The sequence below is a fragment of the Alligator sinensis genome, unplaced genomic scaffold (genome assembly GCF_000455745.1).
Source record: "Alligator sinensis unplaced genomic scaffold, ASM45574v1 scaffold301_2, whole genome shotgun sequence".
In the NCBI taxonomy this organism is placed as follows: Eukaryota; Metazoa; Chordata; order Crocodylia; family Alligatoridae; genus Alligator; species Alligator sinensis.
In genome coordinates, this window is record NW_005841874.1 from 1,719,217 (window position 1) to 1,733,002 (window position 13,786).

At 46.4% G+C, this 13,786-nt stretch overlaps 1 protein-coding gene, 1 long non-coding RNA gene and 3 other non-coding genes across 7 annotated transcripts in view; 4 read left to right on the forward strand and 1 right to left on the reverse strand.

Annotated features, from left to right (window-relative positions):
* LOC102383013 overlaps positions 1 to 124 on the reverse strand; it is a 9,925-nt gene extending 9,801 nt beyond the window's left edge. Inside the window, exon 1 of the long non-coding RNA XR_323059.3 lies at positions 51 to 124. This is a non-coding gene — a long non-coding RNA (uncharacterized LOC102383013). The remainder of the gene's footprint in view (positions 1 to 50) is intronic.
* A 79-nt stretch (positions 125 to 203) lies between these two features.
* Positions 204 to 8,911, forward strand: EIF4A2 (eukaryotic translation initiation factor 4A2). Of its 3 annotated transcripts, none has more exons than XR_003092470.1 (12): positions 204 to 313; positions 951 to 996; positions 1,098 to 1,230; positions 1,533 to 1,672; positions 2,946 to 3,114; positions 3,947 to 4,056; positions 4,576 to 4,719; positions 5,442 to 5,579; positions 5,943 to 6,032; positions 6,277 to 6,356; positions 7,205 to 7,310; positions 8,084 to 8,221. XR_003092470.1 is itself a non-coding variant. In XM_006017128.3 (11 exons), exons 1-11 carry the CDS (start codon positions 285 to 287, stop codon positions 8,226 to 8,228), a joined length of 1,224 nt encoding a protein of 407 aa, XP_006017190.1. In that variant the 5' UTR covers positions 204 to 284; the 3' UTR covers positions 8,229 to 8,911. The 3 variants fall into 3 exon arrangements, 1 of the variants encoding a protein (XP_006017190.1); XR_003092471.1 differs by having other exon boundaries at positions 7,205 to 7,306; XM_006017128.3 differs by lacking the exon at positions 7,205 to 7,310 and having other exon boundaries at positions 8,084 to 8,911.
* LOC112549144 lies at positions 1,385 to 1,456 on the forward strand. Its single transcript, XR_003092479.1, has one exon. It is a non-coding gene; the product is annotated as a small nucleolar RNA SNORD2 (small nucleolar RNA).
* On the forward strand, positions 4,760 to 4,940 carry LOC112549143. The gene has a single exon (XR_003092478.1). It is a non-coding gene; the product is annotated as a small nucleolar RNA SNORA81 (small nucleolar RNA).
* Positions 5,730 to 5,857, forward strand: LOC112549146. The gene has a single exon (XR_003092480.1). It is a non-coding gene; the product is annotated as a small nucleolar RNA SNORA63 (small nucleolar RNA).
* Positions 8,912 to 13,786: the final 4,875 nt, after the last annotated feature.

Here is a 13,786-nt window from a genome sequence, read left to right on the forward strand (position 1 = left end):
GTGTAGGGAGAAGAAAAAGTAGTCCCACCCTCCCCCGCCTCTAGCCTCACCAGCTTTATCAGACCCCCGGAGGAGCCCGCGCCTCGACTGCGGGGGACAGTGCCGACCGGGAGCAGCGGAGATGGGATAGAAGGAAGGGAGAGAAGGGTCATTTCATGGCCGGGGACAGGGTGGGGGGAGATGTATCCGTCCGCTGGAACGAGTTCCGGCCGCGGCGCGGGGATATAAGGCGGACGCGGCGTCGGCGCTGCCTTTTCAATTGAGGACAGCGGCGGAAGTAGAACATGTCCGGGGGCTCCGTGGATTACGGCAGGTAGGCGGCCTTAGTCCTTCCCTACCCCCGTTGTATCCAAGGTCCCTTTTTTTCCCCTCCCTTTGCTGGAGCGGCGATTTCTCCCCTTCACAACCCCCCTCGCGCACGGCTGCCAAGACAGAAATCGGCTCTTCCGCCCTCCCCCCCCTTCTCCGAGATGGTTTGTCCCGGCTGTTCCCGGGCTCGGCTAAGGGCGAATCCATTCCGCCCGGGGGGGGGGAAAGGGCGGAGCCCATTTGCGCAATCCCGGGGGTGGAGCTCTCGCGAGAGTTCGCGGGGGTGGGGGGGGACCCCTGGTGCTGCAGTGGATGGCGCTGGCCATGCGCAATGGCCGCTTCCCGCCCTTGCAAGGCCGTATCCTGGCAGGTGCAGGCCCTGTATGTGCTGCAAAACGCGCCCCCTTATAAGCCAGGCTGCGGCTCCCTCTTCTGCCATGGCGCCGGGGCTGCGAGTGCCCCTGAAGCCAGTGCAAGGAAGGGACTCGAGGTAATAGGGACGAGTAGGATGTGTCTTGGCACGGCCCCCGAGCACCTGCCAGAAAGATCTGTCACTAACTCCGGCTCGATCGCAGGCCGGGCTTGGCTGCTGCTTTGTGTGAGAAGTCAGTGGGTTTTTAACTGTTTCCGTTTACCAATAGAGACCATGGCGGCCCGGAGGGAATGGACCCCGACGGCATCATCGAGGTGAGCACACGTGACACCGATTAAAACCAAACCCCTGCGTGGAGCAATGTGAGCAGCAGAGTAACATGGCTTTTTTTTTTTTTTACTTCTCTCTTTTGCAGAGCAATTGGAATGAAATTGTTGACAATTTTGATGATATGAATTTAAAAGAGTCTCTTCTCAGAGGCATTTATGCTTATGGTTTTGAAAAGCCATCCGCTATTCAGCAGAGGGCTATTATTCCATGCATCAAAGGTAGGCGAGCGTGTATCTACCACCTTGATAACAATGTGAGAGTCCATGCATCTACCTCCCTGATGTGGAGTCATGTTTGTCATTAAACCGAGTCATTTTTAAGCACGTATGTAGCTATCTTTAATCGGTCACGATGACATATCCTTATTTGAATAAGTGAGATGATGGTATACCATCTTTCGGGACTGACCTGAAATGGAGACACTTCTTAACTTGCTGATCACTTACTTCAAAAGGAATAAAATTAAACTCAAAAGTTTAACTTGTGTGGGAGCAGTAAATATGTATCCTACTCTTTTTAGGGTATGATGTGATTGCTCAAGCTCAGTCAGGTACTGGCAAGACAGCCACATTTGCTATTTCCATCCTGCAGCAGTTGGAGATTGATCTCAAGGAGTCCCAGGCACTAGTATTGGCCCCTACCAGAGAACTGGCTCAACAGGTATTGATAGTGTAGTTAAAAAGCTGCTTGTGTGTTGCATAGGTTTCAGGTTTCACAACTGTGTGGGACATTAATGGGGTCTGTACCTTTTATCATCCAGAATGTCTGCCACCAAGTTTAATGGGGAAGCAAATGTGCTTTCTGTCCCGCTAGCTTTTCTCTACCCATGTGAAGAGTTCAGATGTCATTTCTTTGGAAAGGTACTGGGAGGAGGGGTGGGCAACAGCTGTGCTGTATAGCTCTACAGCAAATAGCAAACGATCTTTAAAGATGTGATATTAAAATAGTGATTTTGAGTGAAAACAGTCTTTTTGCAAACTTCTGTGCAGTTGTGCAACATGAAAACTGCAGTGCACGTGACTGGTTTGTTTTTTTGTAGTTTGTGATGTATTTATCCAACTAATGCTATGTTGCATGTTTACTTCACCCTCAAGGCTCAGTGCTTTATTTTACTTGAAATGGAGCTGCTTCAAACTCCTTGCTATATTGAACTTGCAAATCCAATCATTTTAAAGGTTAAATTTGAGAAGTAAAACCATAGATACTGAACTTGAAACCAAAACTGATTGCTCTGTGACTGGCTTTTCACTCTAAGTGGAAATATTTTTCACTTACCTGGGCCCAATATGATGGTTAAGATTTCTCTCTTAGGAGGTTCCAGGGTATTACAGGACTTCAAACCCCAAATGCCAAGAAATACTTTGGCCTACTAGTTCATAAAATGAGGGCACCAGAATCCTAAGGTTTCTGGGTTTTGGATCAAATTTATATTTACTAGTCTTAGTTCTGCACTATTAAGACGGACAGTGATCAAGTGAAACTACATTGGGAGCAGGGTATGAGCATTTTCATGGGTTATTGTATGCACATGACTTGGTGTTGCTATGGGGGTTTGATAATTGCTTAATAAGTTGGTATGGGGTGTAGTTGTGCATTTTACAACACTTTCATATTACCTACATGGAAGTTAGCCTCCTAATGCACAACACAGCATAGTCTTCTTAAGATTTGTTGACACATTGGATTGTGACCTTTGAATGATGAGTAACTTCATACAGTTGACTAGCTAGCCTGTTGGCAAGGAAAAATAAGTTAGCTTAAAAAAATCCAACCTGTTAACAAAGCAAAACCTGGTGTTACGTTAGCTGCTACTTGATGGGCAGTTGGCAGATTGAGCAAGCATACTGGTTTGATTTTTAAATAACATAAACATTTAAATGATTTTTGTATTGAAGTCATTGTCATGAACTTTAATTAAGGACTTTTATTTTAGATCCAAAAGGTAATTCTGGCCCTTGGAGATTATATGGGTGCAACGTGCCATGCCTGTATTGGTGGCACAAATGTTCGCAATGAAATGCAGAAGCTTCAAGCAGAGGCTCCGCACATTGTAGTTGGAACTCCAGGGCGGGTGTTTGATATGTTAAACCGACGCTATCTCTGTAAGTACTGAATTTATTCTTGTTGATGCATTTACTAGTGGATGTCTGAATATAGGCAGAAGTAAACATTTTGATGGCGTCATTTGATGATGCAAAACATTGTGTAGAACACACTTTTCAAATAAATGTGTTCAAAGCAATACACATGTGGAAATTGAGTTTTAAAATACTACTTCTCAATACATTTTACATAGCGATCAACAGGTTGATTTGTGGAGACATGGCCAGTTGATCTGAGGCTGGGGGGCTGAGTGCACATGTGGGGGAAGGGGTGGGGGCCAGATTGAGCACTCCAGAGGCCTGGGGGGCATGCTTCCTTCCCCCCCAATCTGTGCACAGGGTGGAGGTGGATGGTGCTGTGCTTTGCAACCAGATGCAGTTGCTCTGGGAGTGGCACAGTGCCATGTGCATCCTGCTGCTGGGTGGGCAGGGGGCAAGGCTCAGCCCAGGGCACAGCAACATTTACCTCAGCCCCACATACAAATTGGGATGGAACACAAGACACCTGCCTCACCCCTCCCACCACCCAACCTGCAACCTGGCTGGGACCCCGCTCCCTCCTTGCCCCACAGACTGATCTGCTAGGCTGGGGCATGGTAGATCCTGGGTTGGACTTTAACTTTAGGAGCAATTGAAAACTTTGCAAGAATTACTCATCCAGGAAGGGAGATAGTGATTAATAGCTGTTGATTTAAATATTCTTCATACTATTCATTTAATAGTTAATGTGATGGTTACTCACGTGGGAAGAGATGGTGATAGTCCACTGTTGCATGCAGTAAACATTCTTTGATACAAAGTTTGGTAAAATGCTTCTGTCCCTTTCTTGTAGCACCTAAATGGATTAAGATGTTTGTTCTGGATGAAGCAGATGAGATGCTGAGCCGTGGATTTAAGGATCAAATTTATGAGATTTTTCAAAAGCTAAGCACAAATATACAGGTTAAAAAAAATATTACTTACAATTAATATTTAAAGATGCAGATTAAGTTGTAGTGCGCATATGTACTGTATTGCTGTTTCTCTTGTCCAAATGAAAACTGCTTGTTATCCTTGTCTTGTGTTCCTGTTGATGCAAACTAGTAGTACCCCCAGGTGATATGGAACTTTAAGCTGATTTGGTAGTTCACTTATGCTAGCTAAATGTATACATAAGTGCCTCTGAATCGGGGGTGGGCAAAATGTGGCCTGTGGTCTGGATGCAGCTCTCCAGGCCATTCTATCTGGCCTGCGGGGCCCCTAAAAAAAAGTTTAGGAAATGTAATATAGTCTGCCTCTCATGCGGCCCTTGATGGCTTGCCAAAACTCAGTAAGTGCCCAAAATAATTGCCCGCCCCTGCTCTGAATACATTGCGAGTTCATACTGTGCCAATATATATGGCAATAGTTTAGTCTCTCTTCTCATTTGGCTTGCCTTTCTGACTTTTCCCAATATTGAAGGAATCTCTCTCAAACCCTTAGGTTGTATTGTTATCTGCCACAATGCCAATGGATGTGTTGGAAGTGACCAAAAAATTCATGAGAGATCCTATACGTATTCTGGTGAAAAAAGAAGAATTGACCCTTGAGGGCATCAAACAGTTCTACATTAATGTTGAAAGAGAGGTGGGTGTCACTTTATAAGGCTGTTTGGAAGTGTATGTGCGCCTTCTTGTTCAAGCACTGTGCTAAAATTACAGGAACCAGGGCTCTGCTTTGGTTCCTGTAGTAATGCTAGCAGAGTACACACAGGAAGAAGAGTAATTGAACACTGAATTGAAAACGACTTGGGTGGACCTCTTTCTTAATGTCCAGTGTCCTATGTCTTAAGATTCAGTGCTATAACTGATTTTTGTGTAGCAGTTTTTTGTATGTGCCCAATTCATTTTAATTGTTGTGTTACCTCCACTCTACAATGGAATGTGCTGATTCTAATAATATATATATAATATTTTTTTCTGCTAATGGTGTTTTGTGATTGCCTTCTTTCCCTTCCCCCTTTCTTACTCTCTCTTTCCCCCCCCCCCCCCCCCCCCTCTCTCAAAGGTAAATATTTTTTGAGCTTTAAGCCACTATGGACAACCAGCCAGAAAAAGAATTTTCACAAATTCAGGAAACACTTGAGAGGTAAAACCAACATCCTGAGACAGGAGACAAGGCCAGCTTTTGACACCAGGTTGGACCTCAGAGGCCTAAAGAAACCTTCAGCCAGGAAGTGCCTGCCATAGGGGTCAAGACTTAAGGGACCTCGCATGAAGGCAAAAGAGAGCAGACCCCCAATATTTAGACTTTCTGTCTTTAGACTGAAGTTAAGTAATCTAAATATAATATCCTCCCATTTACCTTAGGAGTGGAAGCTGGATACTCTTTGCGACTTGTATGAGACTCTGACAATTACACAGGCTGTTATTTTCCTAAATACAAGGAGAAAAGTGGATTGGCTTACAGAGAAAATGCATGCAAGGGACTTCACAGTTTCAGCTCTGGTAAGAGTCATCTCGGATGGTTGTGATCTTGTAGGACTGCTCTTCAATGCAGACATTTAATATTGAGCTTCTCTAGTGTAATAAAATTAATTTGCACAAGCAAAAATAATTTCTATAGTGAAATGAAAACGTACTCCCATTTAATATGAGAAGCAGGTTAAGTTACAATGTAGCTGTGAAGTGCTGTATTGTCGTTCCCCCTGCTCAAAGCAAAATGTTTCCTACTATCCCTTCCTGCCTCGACACCACAGCAGGTAGGGACGCTTGGTCTCATACACTTTTAAAACAAACGTTCTCCTCTGAAGTATCAGCAATCTCTCTTACCCTGTGCCTGGTAACACTTCTCACCTGTGATTTCTACAGCATGGTGACATGGACCAGAAGGAGCGTGATGTTATCATGAGAGAGTTTAGATCGGGATCGAGTCGTGTCTTGATCACTACTGACTTGTTGGTAAATATTTGCTACTTTAAAAAACAAACAAAATTGCACCTCAAATGGCCAATTCAGGTTTACTACCAAAAGCTTCTTAATTTAGTGAAGGTTAATGTGACCTTAACTACTTGAGCTCTTGGAAAAGCAAAGACTGCACTCCACTATGGACTACATAGTTGTAATCCATCACTATAATGTAGTCAACAAAGTAAACTTTCAAACTAAAATGAATGGCTTTGTATTAATTTACATTGACTTCCAGGCCCGAGGCATTGATGTGCAGCAAGTTTCCTTGGTTATAAATTATGACCTGCCGACCAATCGTGAAAACTACATTCACAGGTTAGTGTATCATTGTGCAGCTAAACCTTACTTATTGTTTCTTTCATTGCATCTCAAATGAAATCATGAAATGTTTCCTTACAAAAATTCATCTGCATATTTAGTAAAAACAGATACGGGTTTTCCTTCTAGTTTGCTTAAACTAGAAAATAACAAATTTATGCAGACTCACCATGAAGCAGAGAGCCTAGATATGAATAGTACTAAACATTTTACTTTTATACAGTGTTTTTACAGTTGTTCTGTAACATGGTTCTGGAATGGGGGAGGGGCAGAGCTTCTTGGTTAGTCAATGAAACAAAGCAGTGGGAAAACTTAAGATGTCTGTCTAGTGTAATGTTAGCCAGTCTAGTCATCTGCTAATTCAAAAGCTGCTTAGTTTAGTGAAGGTTAACATAAGATGGCAGATGTCATCTGCTATCTGCTGCTGAACTACTATTTTCTGTTGTGTGTGCGCGCGTGAATCTGATACCAATTCTAGTTAATGTTTACAGTATCAGACTGCATTTGGAAAAAGTTGTCTGCTAGATCTCACTTCCTTAGGCCACAGCTAATTCTTCCAAAGTTATTTGTTGCAGTTTAGCTACTAGCTTTTCACATGAGCAACTTAAGTGAAAGTAATTCCTGCTCTGCAAATGAAGAGGCTGAATTGTGCTCACAGTCTGTGCCTTGATTTTTGATTTGTATATTCTTGGTGGTTCTTTTTTTACAGTGGGATTCTTTACTCTGACCTGTTTGTTCGGGTAGCAATTTGAGTGTTGTTTCCCTGAAATTTAGTTTTCCCCTTCCTAGTGACTGTCCTTAAATTAAGTAAATTGTGCTTTGTTACTTGATATAAAAAAATACAGGAGTCGATAGCAGCAGTTGATGACACAAGATGGTGCTCAGAAACGGCGTTGACCTAATTTAGGACGTGGATTCGTAAGCGGCACAGTTTGAATAAAGAGCGAGTTGGTATTTATATTTTTTGTCACGATTATTCACCAAGTCTTTCCTTTATCGAGTCATTTTCTTGTGTATGTAGCTCTGTTAGGTGCTTCATTGGCCAATTTCCATGGAGGATGGCAGAACTGTGTTGGCCAGTTTAGCTAAGAAAAACTGGAAAGTGTGGTGGTTAATTGATGCGACTTTAAAATGGTGTTGCAAAAGTGGCAATTAGGTTGGGTTTCCCTGCCAAAAAGTCTAAGTTTTCCCACTGTGAAAACAGTTATTCTTAAATGGTTTTCACAATTCAAAGCTTACTGTTCCATGTCACATGATACAGTTGGGAATATATCTGGAATGGTAATCTTGCCTATTTTTAAGTAGATGTAATATGTGTGTATTGTCTCATAGGCTGATCAAGCTCTGCCCATGCTTTGGGGATTTGGTTGTGGGTGGATTTATAAATCCAAATAGTGGGGTTGGATTAACATGCTCTCTACTTAATATCGCAGTACCAAGAGGAGTTGCATTGAGACCTTGGTTGGCAGTCAAAACAGTAACCTTTTTGCCCTGCTATTCTCTGTAGGTCGGACTTTTTTTTTTTTTCTTCCCTGCTGATGGCACTAACTGCTAATTTTTTTAACTTTGACTTGCATTAGCAGCTAGTCCTGTAAATGCAGCATAAACTGGCCCCAGGCAGATAAACGAACAGCAGTTAATGAGCTGCTCTAACAATTTAAGTATTATGAGCCCCAGCTGCCTATATGTCTATATTTAATGCCTCTTGTGTGTTTTTTGTTCAGAATTGGCAGAGGTGGTCGCTTTGGCAGGAAAGGTGTGGCTATAAACTTTGTCACTGAAGAGGACAAAAGGATTCTTCGGGATATTGAGACTTTCTACAATACTACAGTGGAGGAGATGCCAATGAATGTGGCTGACCTCATTTAGTCCCTGGGATGAGATTGTTTTGGAATGCAGTGCTCGCTGTTGCTGAATAGGCGATTCACAACGTGCATTGTGCTTCTTTCTTTGGGGATATATTGAATCTTGTCTCAATGCTCATAACGGATCAGAAATACAGATTTGATAAGCAAAGCGACTGTTTGTCGTGAGCTCTTGTGGGGAAAGCTGCTGGCTTTATCCACTTTAGGGTTAGACTGTTGGGGTTGGGTGGAAAGTCATGGGGTCTGTAAATTTTTTCTTTATTAGAAATTTATTTCCTAGTTCAATAGAAGTGGTTGTATTAGATGTTCTTTATCGTTTAATAATTTACTTATGGACTAAAAGATATAAGTGCTGTATAAAATCAGCCAATTATGTTAAGCTAGCTTATCTTCCTTTATTGTAGTTACATTTTAAATTGAATTGGAAGGGCCTTTCCCCATAACTATAAACTTTTATAAGCATTAAAATGCATTTTTTTTTTTTTGTTTGGTATGTATGTATTTATTCAATAAAGTATTTAATTGGTGGATAAGTGTGATCTGGACCCTACTGCTAAACCCCAGCAAACAAGCAATCATACTATTGTCTTAGTTAGGGATAAACCCAGTAAAATTGCCATATTGCACATGTCTTAATAAAGTTTGAATGTTCAATAAAATACTTCTATATTCACTTTAATCTGTAAATGGCTGGTTTGTTTTTTTTTGTTGTGGCATATTTTCTGTTAATGGGGGCAGTGAAGTGCCAGACTTTAAAAAGGCAGCCTTCTGGGACTGACACCATAATGGGGACATAAAGCCTGTTGGCAGCAAATAATGGCTGCTGCTAATTGACCCATTGCTGCACCTGGCTCTGGTTTTAGGGATGCACAGCTCAACCTTTCTATCCCCACACTAAGGGGCTTCATAAGTTTTTAATAGGGTAAGAGAAAACTACTGGCCAGTGTGCACAATATATCCCACACATGGCACAGGGACCCTCTAACATGGCAAATAGAGGTAAAGGAGAAAACTGAAAACAGCAGCAGGAGGGAAAGGAGAGGGTGGGGCTTTGCCCTGTAGCATACCTGTCAAAAATATTTGACCCCATTGCACTGTGGTGTGACTTGTTTTTGTAGTAGGGGAATACAAAACTTGCCCTTTTGGATGGAACTTGAGGCTGATGGAGGAGGGGGCCAGTGTCTGATAGCCTAGGAGGCTGTGCTAAGAATCTGCATGGGTTTATGTAGGTGGGGGGGGAAAGAGACAGGCATGCTTACCGCTAGCTGTGGGGAAAGCAGCAGGGGAGGGAAAATGGTGGCATGGCAGGGGTTGGGGGACCAAGCAGGGACTGGGAGGGAGCTGAGCCAGAGCCTGTTGTGCTGGTGTGTTCCCTAGTGGGGCCTGGGGTTGTTGCCTGGAACTGATACCCCCCAACACCAACAAATCCATCACCCCTAGCTGCACACCACCTGGGGCCCCCAGCCAGAGGAGGACTAGCCTTGGCTGGGCTGGAGGGGATGGAGCCCCCAGGGCCCCTGTGCCCATCCCACCAGGCCCTGCATAGCTGAGGCAGGGTATGGGATAGCCACTAGGACTCTGCAAGATTTTGCTGGAAGCTTCCTTTTGACTCATTTTGAGCTCAAACCAGCAAAATTGGAACAAGGCAGTTTGAAACTGAATTTTGAAACTCTAGGTGTTTTCCTGCAGGCAAGCCCAGCTTGAGTAAGGAGAAGGGGATGGGGTGGAAGGAATGCGCTCATTATTGACTATGTAGCTGGCCTGTGACTGTCATTCTTCCCTAAGGTCCCTTCCACTCCCAATGCTCTGGGGAAGGATGGAAAAACTGCATAAAAGGCAGTATTGTTTGGTGGCAGTTGAGCAAAGGCAAAACTTAACACACAATGGCAAGAACTTTGCCTGTCAGCAGCCAGAGGTGCAGGGCCCCAGAACCCAGACTTCCCCTGCACTCATCTTGACAGCTGGCGGGTTTCTTCACAGCCCAGCAGGGGCCACCATCCCTGCAGCTTTCACCCTACTCCAGCCTACCGCAGTGTCACCCATGCCATGAGTTTTTCTTCTCTGCAGCTAGAGGTGCAGTTTCTCCCAAACCCCTGCACCTATCTCCTTGAAACCTGGCAGTCTTCATCCCTCAGAAGGGGTTACCATTCCTGCAGGTTTCATCTGAATCAGGCTAGAAATGACAAAGTTATAGGCTGGTTTGAGCTTCCTCACTACAGCTGATAGACAAAGCAGCAAAATTATTTCAACTAAGCAAAATGGAAAAGCAGCTTAGAGGCCAAACAAAATTTGAAAGGAAATGGAATGGTGCTGTTTTGCACAGCCTTAAGAGCCAGGGGGGTAGAGATGGGTGGTAGCTCCTGCACATATCCTGGGAGAATGCAGGGGCATGTGCCCCCAGGTTTGCACAGGGCAGGATGGGCTGTGGCCAGGGCAGCAGCAGTGCTGGCGGGTAGGGGCTACAGCAAATCTTGGGGTGGCTGCTGCCCTCCCTAGCACAGTCCATTTCCCCCCCACCAGGAAGAGCATGGTACAGCTGCAGCCTGCCCTATGCAGAGCTAGGGGCATACGCTCCCCCATGCATCCCAGGGTGCACGTAGCAGCAGGAGTCGAAGGCATGCAGGAAGCTGCTTGAGACTCAGTCCCCTGCACTGCCCCAGCCCCCTAGACCCACTCTGTCAGCACTGCACATGCCCCCCTCCCCACCCCTGCAGCCTTGTGGCCCTACCACTGCCCTGTGTTTGTGGGGGCTAAGGCCCATTAGCCCCCACCTTTCACCACCTATGTGCAGCACTGAGAAGCAGGGGTACCTGACCACAAGGAAGTGGCATGCAGTGGCAGCACTGCTCCCCATCCTGCCACTTTCCAAGTACCCCTGCTTCTCTGTGCCATTGCTATACCCCCCCTGGGGCTCTCTCAAGTACCCCAAGGGAGTACTTGAGAAAGCCCCAGGGGTACACAGACCCTTGGTTGACAACCCCCAGACTAGACTACATACCACTAGAAATGATTTGACTAGCCAATTGCCCATCAAGAATGACTGGGGGGGAGAAATGGAGTCCCATGGCCCCTGCTCCCTCCTTCCCTCCTGCTGCTTGGGGGCTGGGGCCACAGGCTCCTCCCCTTCCTGCTGCAGTGGTAGGGGAAGGGGAGGCCAAGGCCCCAAGGAGGGAAGGAGGCTTGTTCCCCCCTTTCCCCCACCACTGCACCCCCCATCACCACCATGGCATCAGAAACTGGTTTAAACCTGTAACAGAACAGAAGTTCATTGCACATAAACCAGTTTCAAAATGGCTGAAACTAGTTTAAGATAAACCTGGATGGATGTAGTATCAGGCTTAACTGATTTGGGTCAAACCAGTTTATGAAACTTCTGTCCCAGACCCCTTCCTGGTTCAAGTTAAATCAGTCCCCCAGCATGCTTTCCAATCCTGGGGTGGGCTGTCTGCTGGAGAGCAGGGCTGGCTCTAGCCCTCTGCTCCCTAGCTGGAGCAGTGAGGGCTGGTTGACAAGGGCAGGGGGGGGGGCAAGCCTTGCCAGGGATGCATCCCAGGCTGCAGGGGGGCTGCCCTCCTCCTCCCCCCCACCATCCAGGCAAACCCTGGCTGGGATCTGGGGCCCAGGAGGGGGGTTAAATACACTGTTTCCTGCTCAAGCTTACTGCTGGCTGCAATTGTGGACTACAAATCCCAGAGGCCCCTGGAAGCAGAAAGATGTGATGAGCAACCCTGCAGTCCTGCAGCTGTGAGCGTAAACTGTGAATCCCAGAGACCTTGGGGGCAGCAGGAAGAAGTGAACACACAGCCAGAGCCCTGCTCTAGCACAGGGGTGGGCAAAATGCAGCCCAGGGGCCAGATGTGGCCCGCTAGGCCATTCTATCTGGCCCATGGGGCCCTTAAAAAATTTAGAAAGTTAATGTTCATCTGCCCTGTGCTGCCTGTCACGCAGCCCTCGATGGCTTGCCGAAACTCAGCAAGCAGCCCTCTGTCCAAAATAATTGCCCACCCCTGCAGTCTAGCATCTCCCGGCTTCTGGCCTGAGCCACTACTGGCACATGGCTGCATTTCCCAAATCAGAGGTAAAAGTCCGTTTGCTTCTGTTTCAATTTAATCTGTGCATCTTAGGAACCTGCAAAGACTGAACTGATTCGGCCTCGGGCATTTTGACCGTCTGTACTTAGCCCTGAAGGACATGGGCTATCCTGGGCCAGACAGAAAGCAGCCGACTTAAAGGGAAATGTGACTCGGGGTAAGGGGAAATTATACAAGTCAGCTGAGGAGCTGCTGTTTGTGCTTAGATACCATGAGGAGTTTGTTATAGCCAAAAGGGCTTGTGTTTTGTTTGTTTTTTTGTTAGTCACGACCAGCGGTTTGGGTTAAAACTATTAGGGGTGAAAGAAGGCTCCAGTAGTGCCTGAGGGGCACGTTTGTTGTGAGCTTTTCTAGGGGCTTGAGGCCCAGAAGCAGATTGGGTTAAGCAGGCTTGTAGGCAAGATCAAGGCTAGTAGCCTAATTGGGACTGGAGCCAGACAGGGTTAGCAGACCCAGTGCTGAGCAGGATGGAGACATGGCCCAGGGCAGCATGAGAGGGCGAACCCAAGCAGGGTTGAGAAAGAGAGCCAAGGTCCTGAAGTCCTAGGGAGACCAAACCAGGGCCAAGGGCACAGAGCCTAGGGAGGCAAGAGCAGGCCAGGTGGCTTGCAGCCCTGGGAGGTGGAAGACCAGGGCAGAGGGCCCAAACCCACCAAGTAGCTGAGATGAGAGCTAGAGCCCAGAAGCCAGGTCCAACAGTGGGCAGGGGCTAGAAGGCCCAGCAAGAGGAAGGGGGTAGAGGCCAGGAAGGCCAAGGCCCCAACAAGGGGAAGTGATTAAACAGTAACACCCATGAGGCATGGGCACAGCTGTTGGGGACGTCAGAAGCCATTAATAGCCCACAAGGCAACAGGTGCCCTGGGACATGCACAGGCCAGGAAAGCCTATCTAGTGAGAAGGCTGGATTGGGACTATCAGGGTCTAAGGGAGATCTGCTGGCAGGAAGACAGGGCAGGGCCTACTCTAGGTCCCTTGGCAGCTTCCTTTTCCAAAATTAACTAAGAACATCAAGGCACGGCAGGAAGAGCAGGACGGGAACCATGTGGCCACCAAGGATATTATGGTCACCCCTGTTCCACCACCCATTACAGAACCAAGGGTGGAGGTGGAGGTGAAAGAAACCACCAGCACAACACAGACCTACTGGAGAGGGCTGAAGCCCATGTTTCCCCAGTGGAGCACCCTTAACCACCTTGCTATAGAGCAGGGATGGGCAACCTACAGCACACATGCCACAAGGGACAGGCAGGCTTTGTGTGTAGCACAGCAGAATGTGGTGTCTATCATGACAGATAGGGCAGGGACCAGAAAACAGCAGCCAATCCAACAGGGATGGAGGTAAGTGGTAGCCAGGGAGGGCATTGTGGCAGTCCTGACAAAATGGGTGGCCCCTGCCATCATCATGGGTCCTGTCTACCCTTACTTCAATTGTGCAAGATAGTTCAGTATTCACCATCAACATTTAGTACTC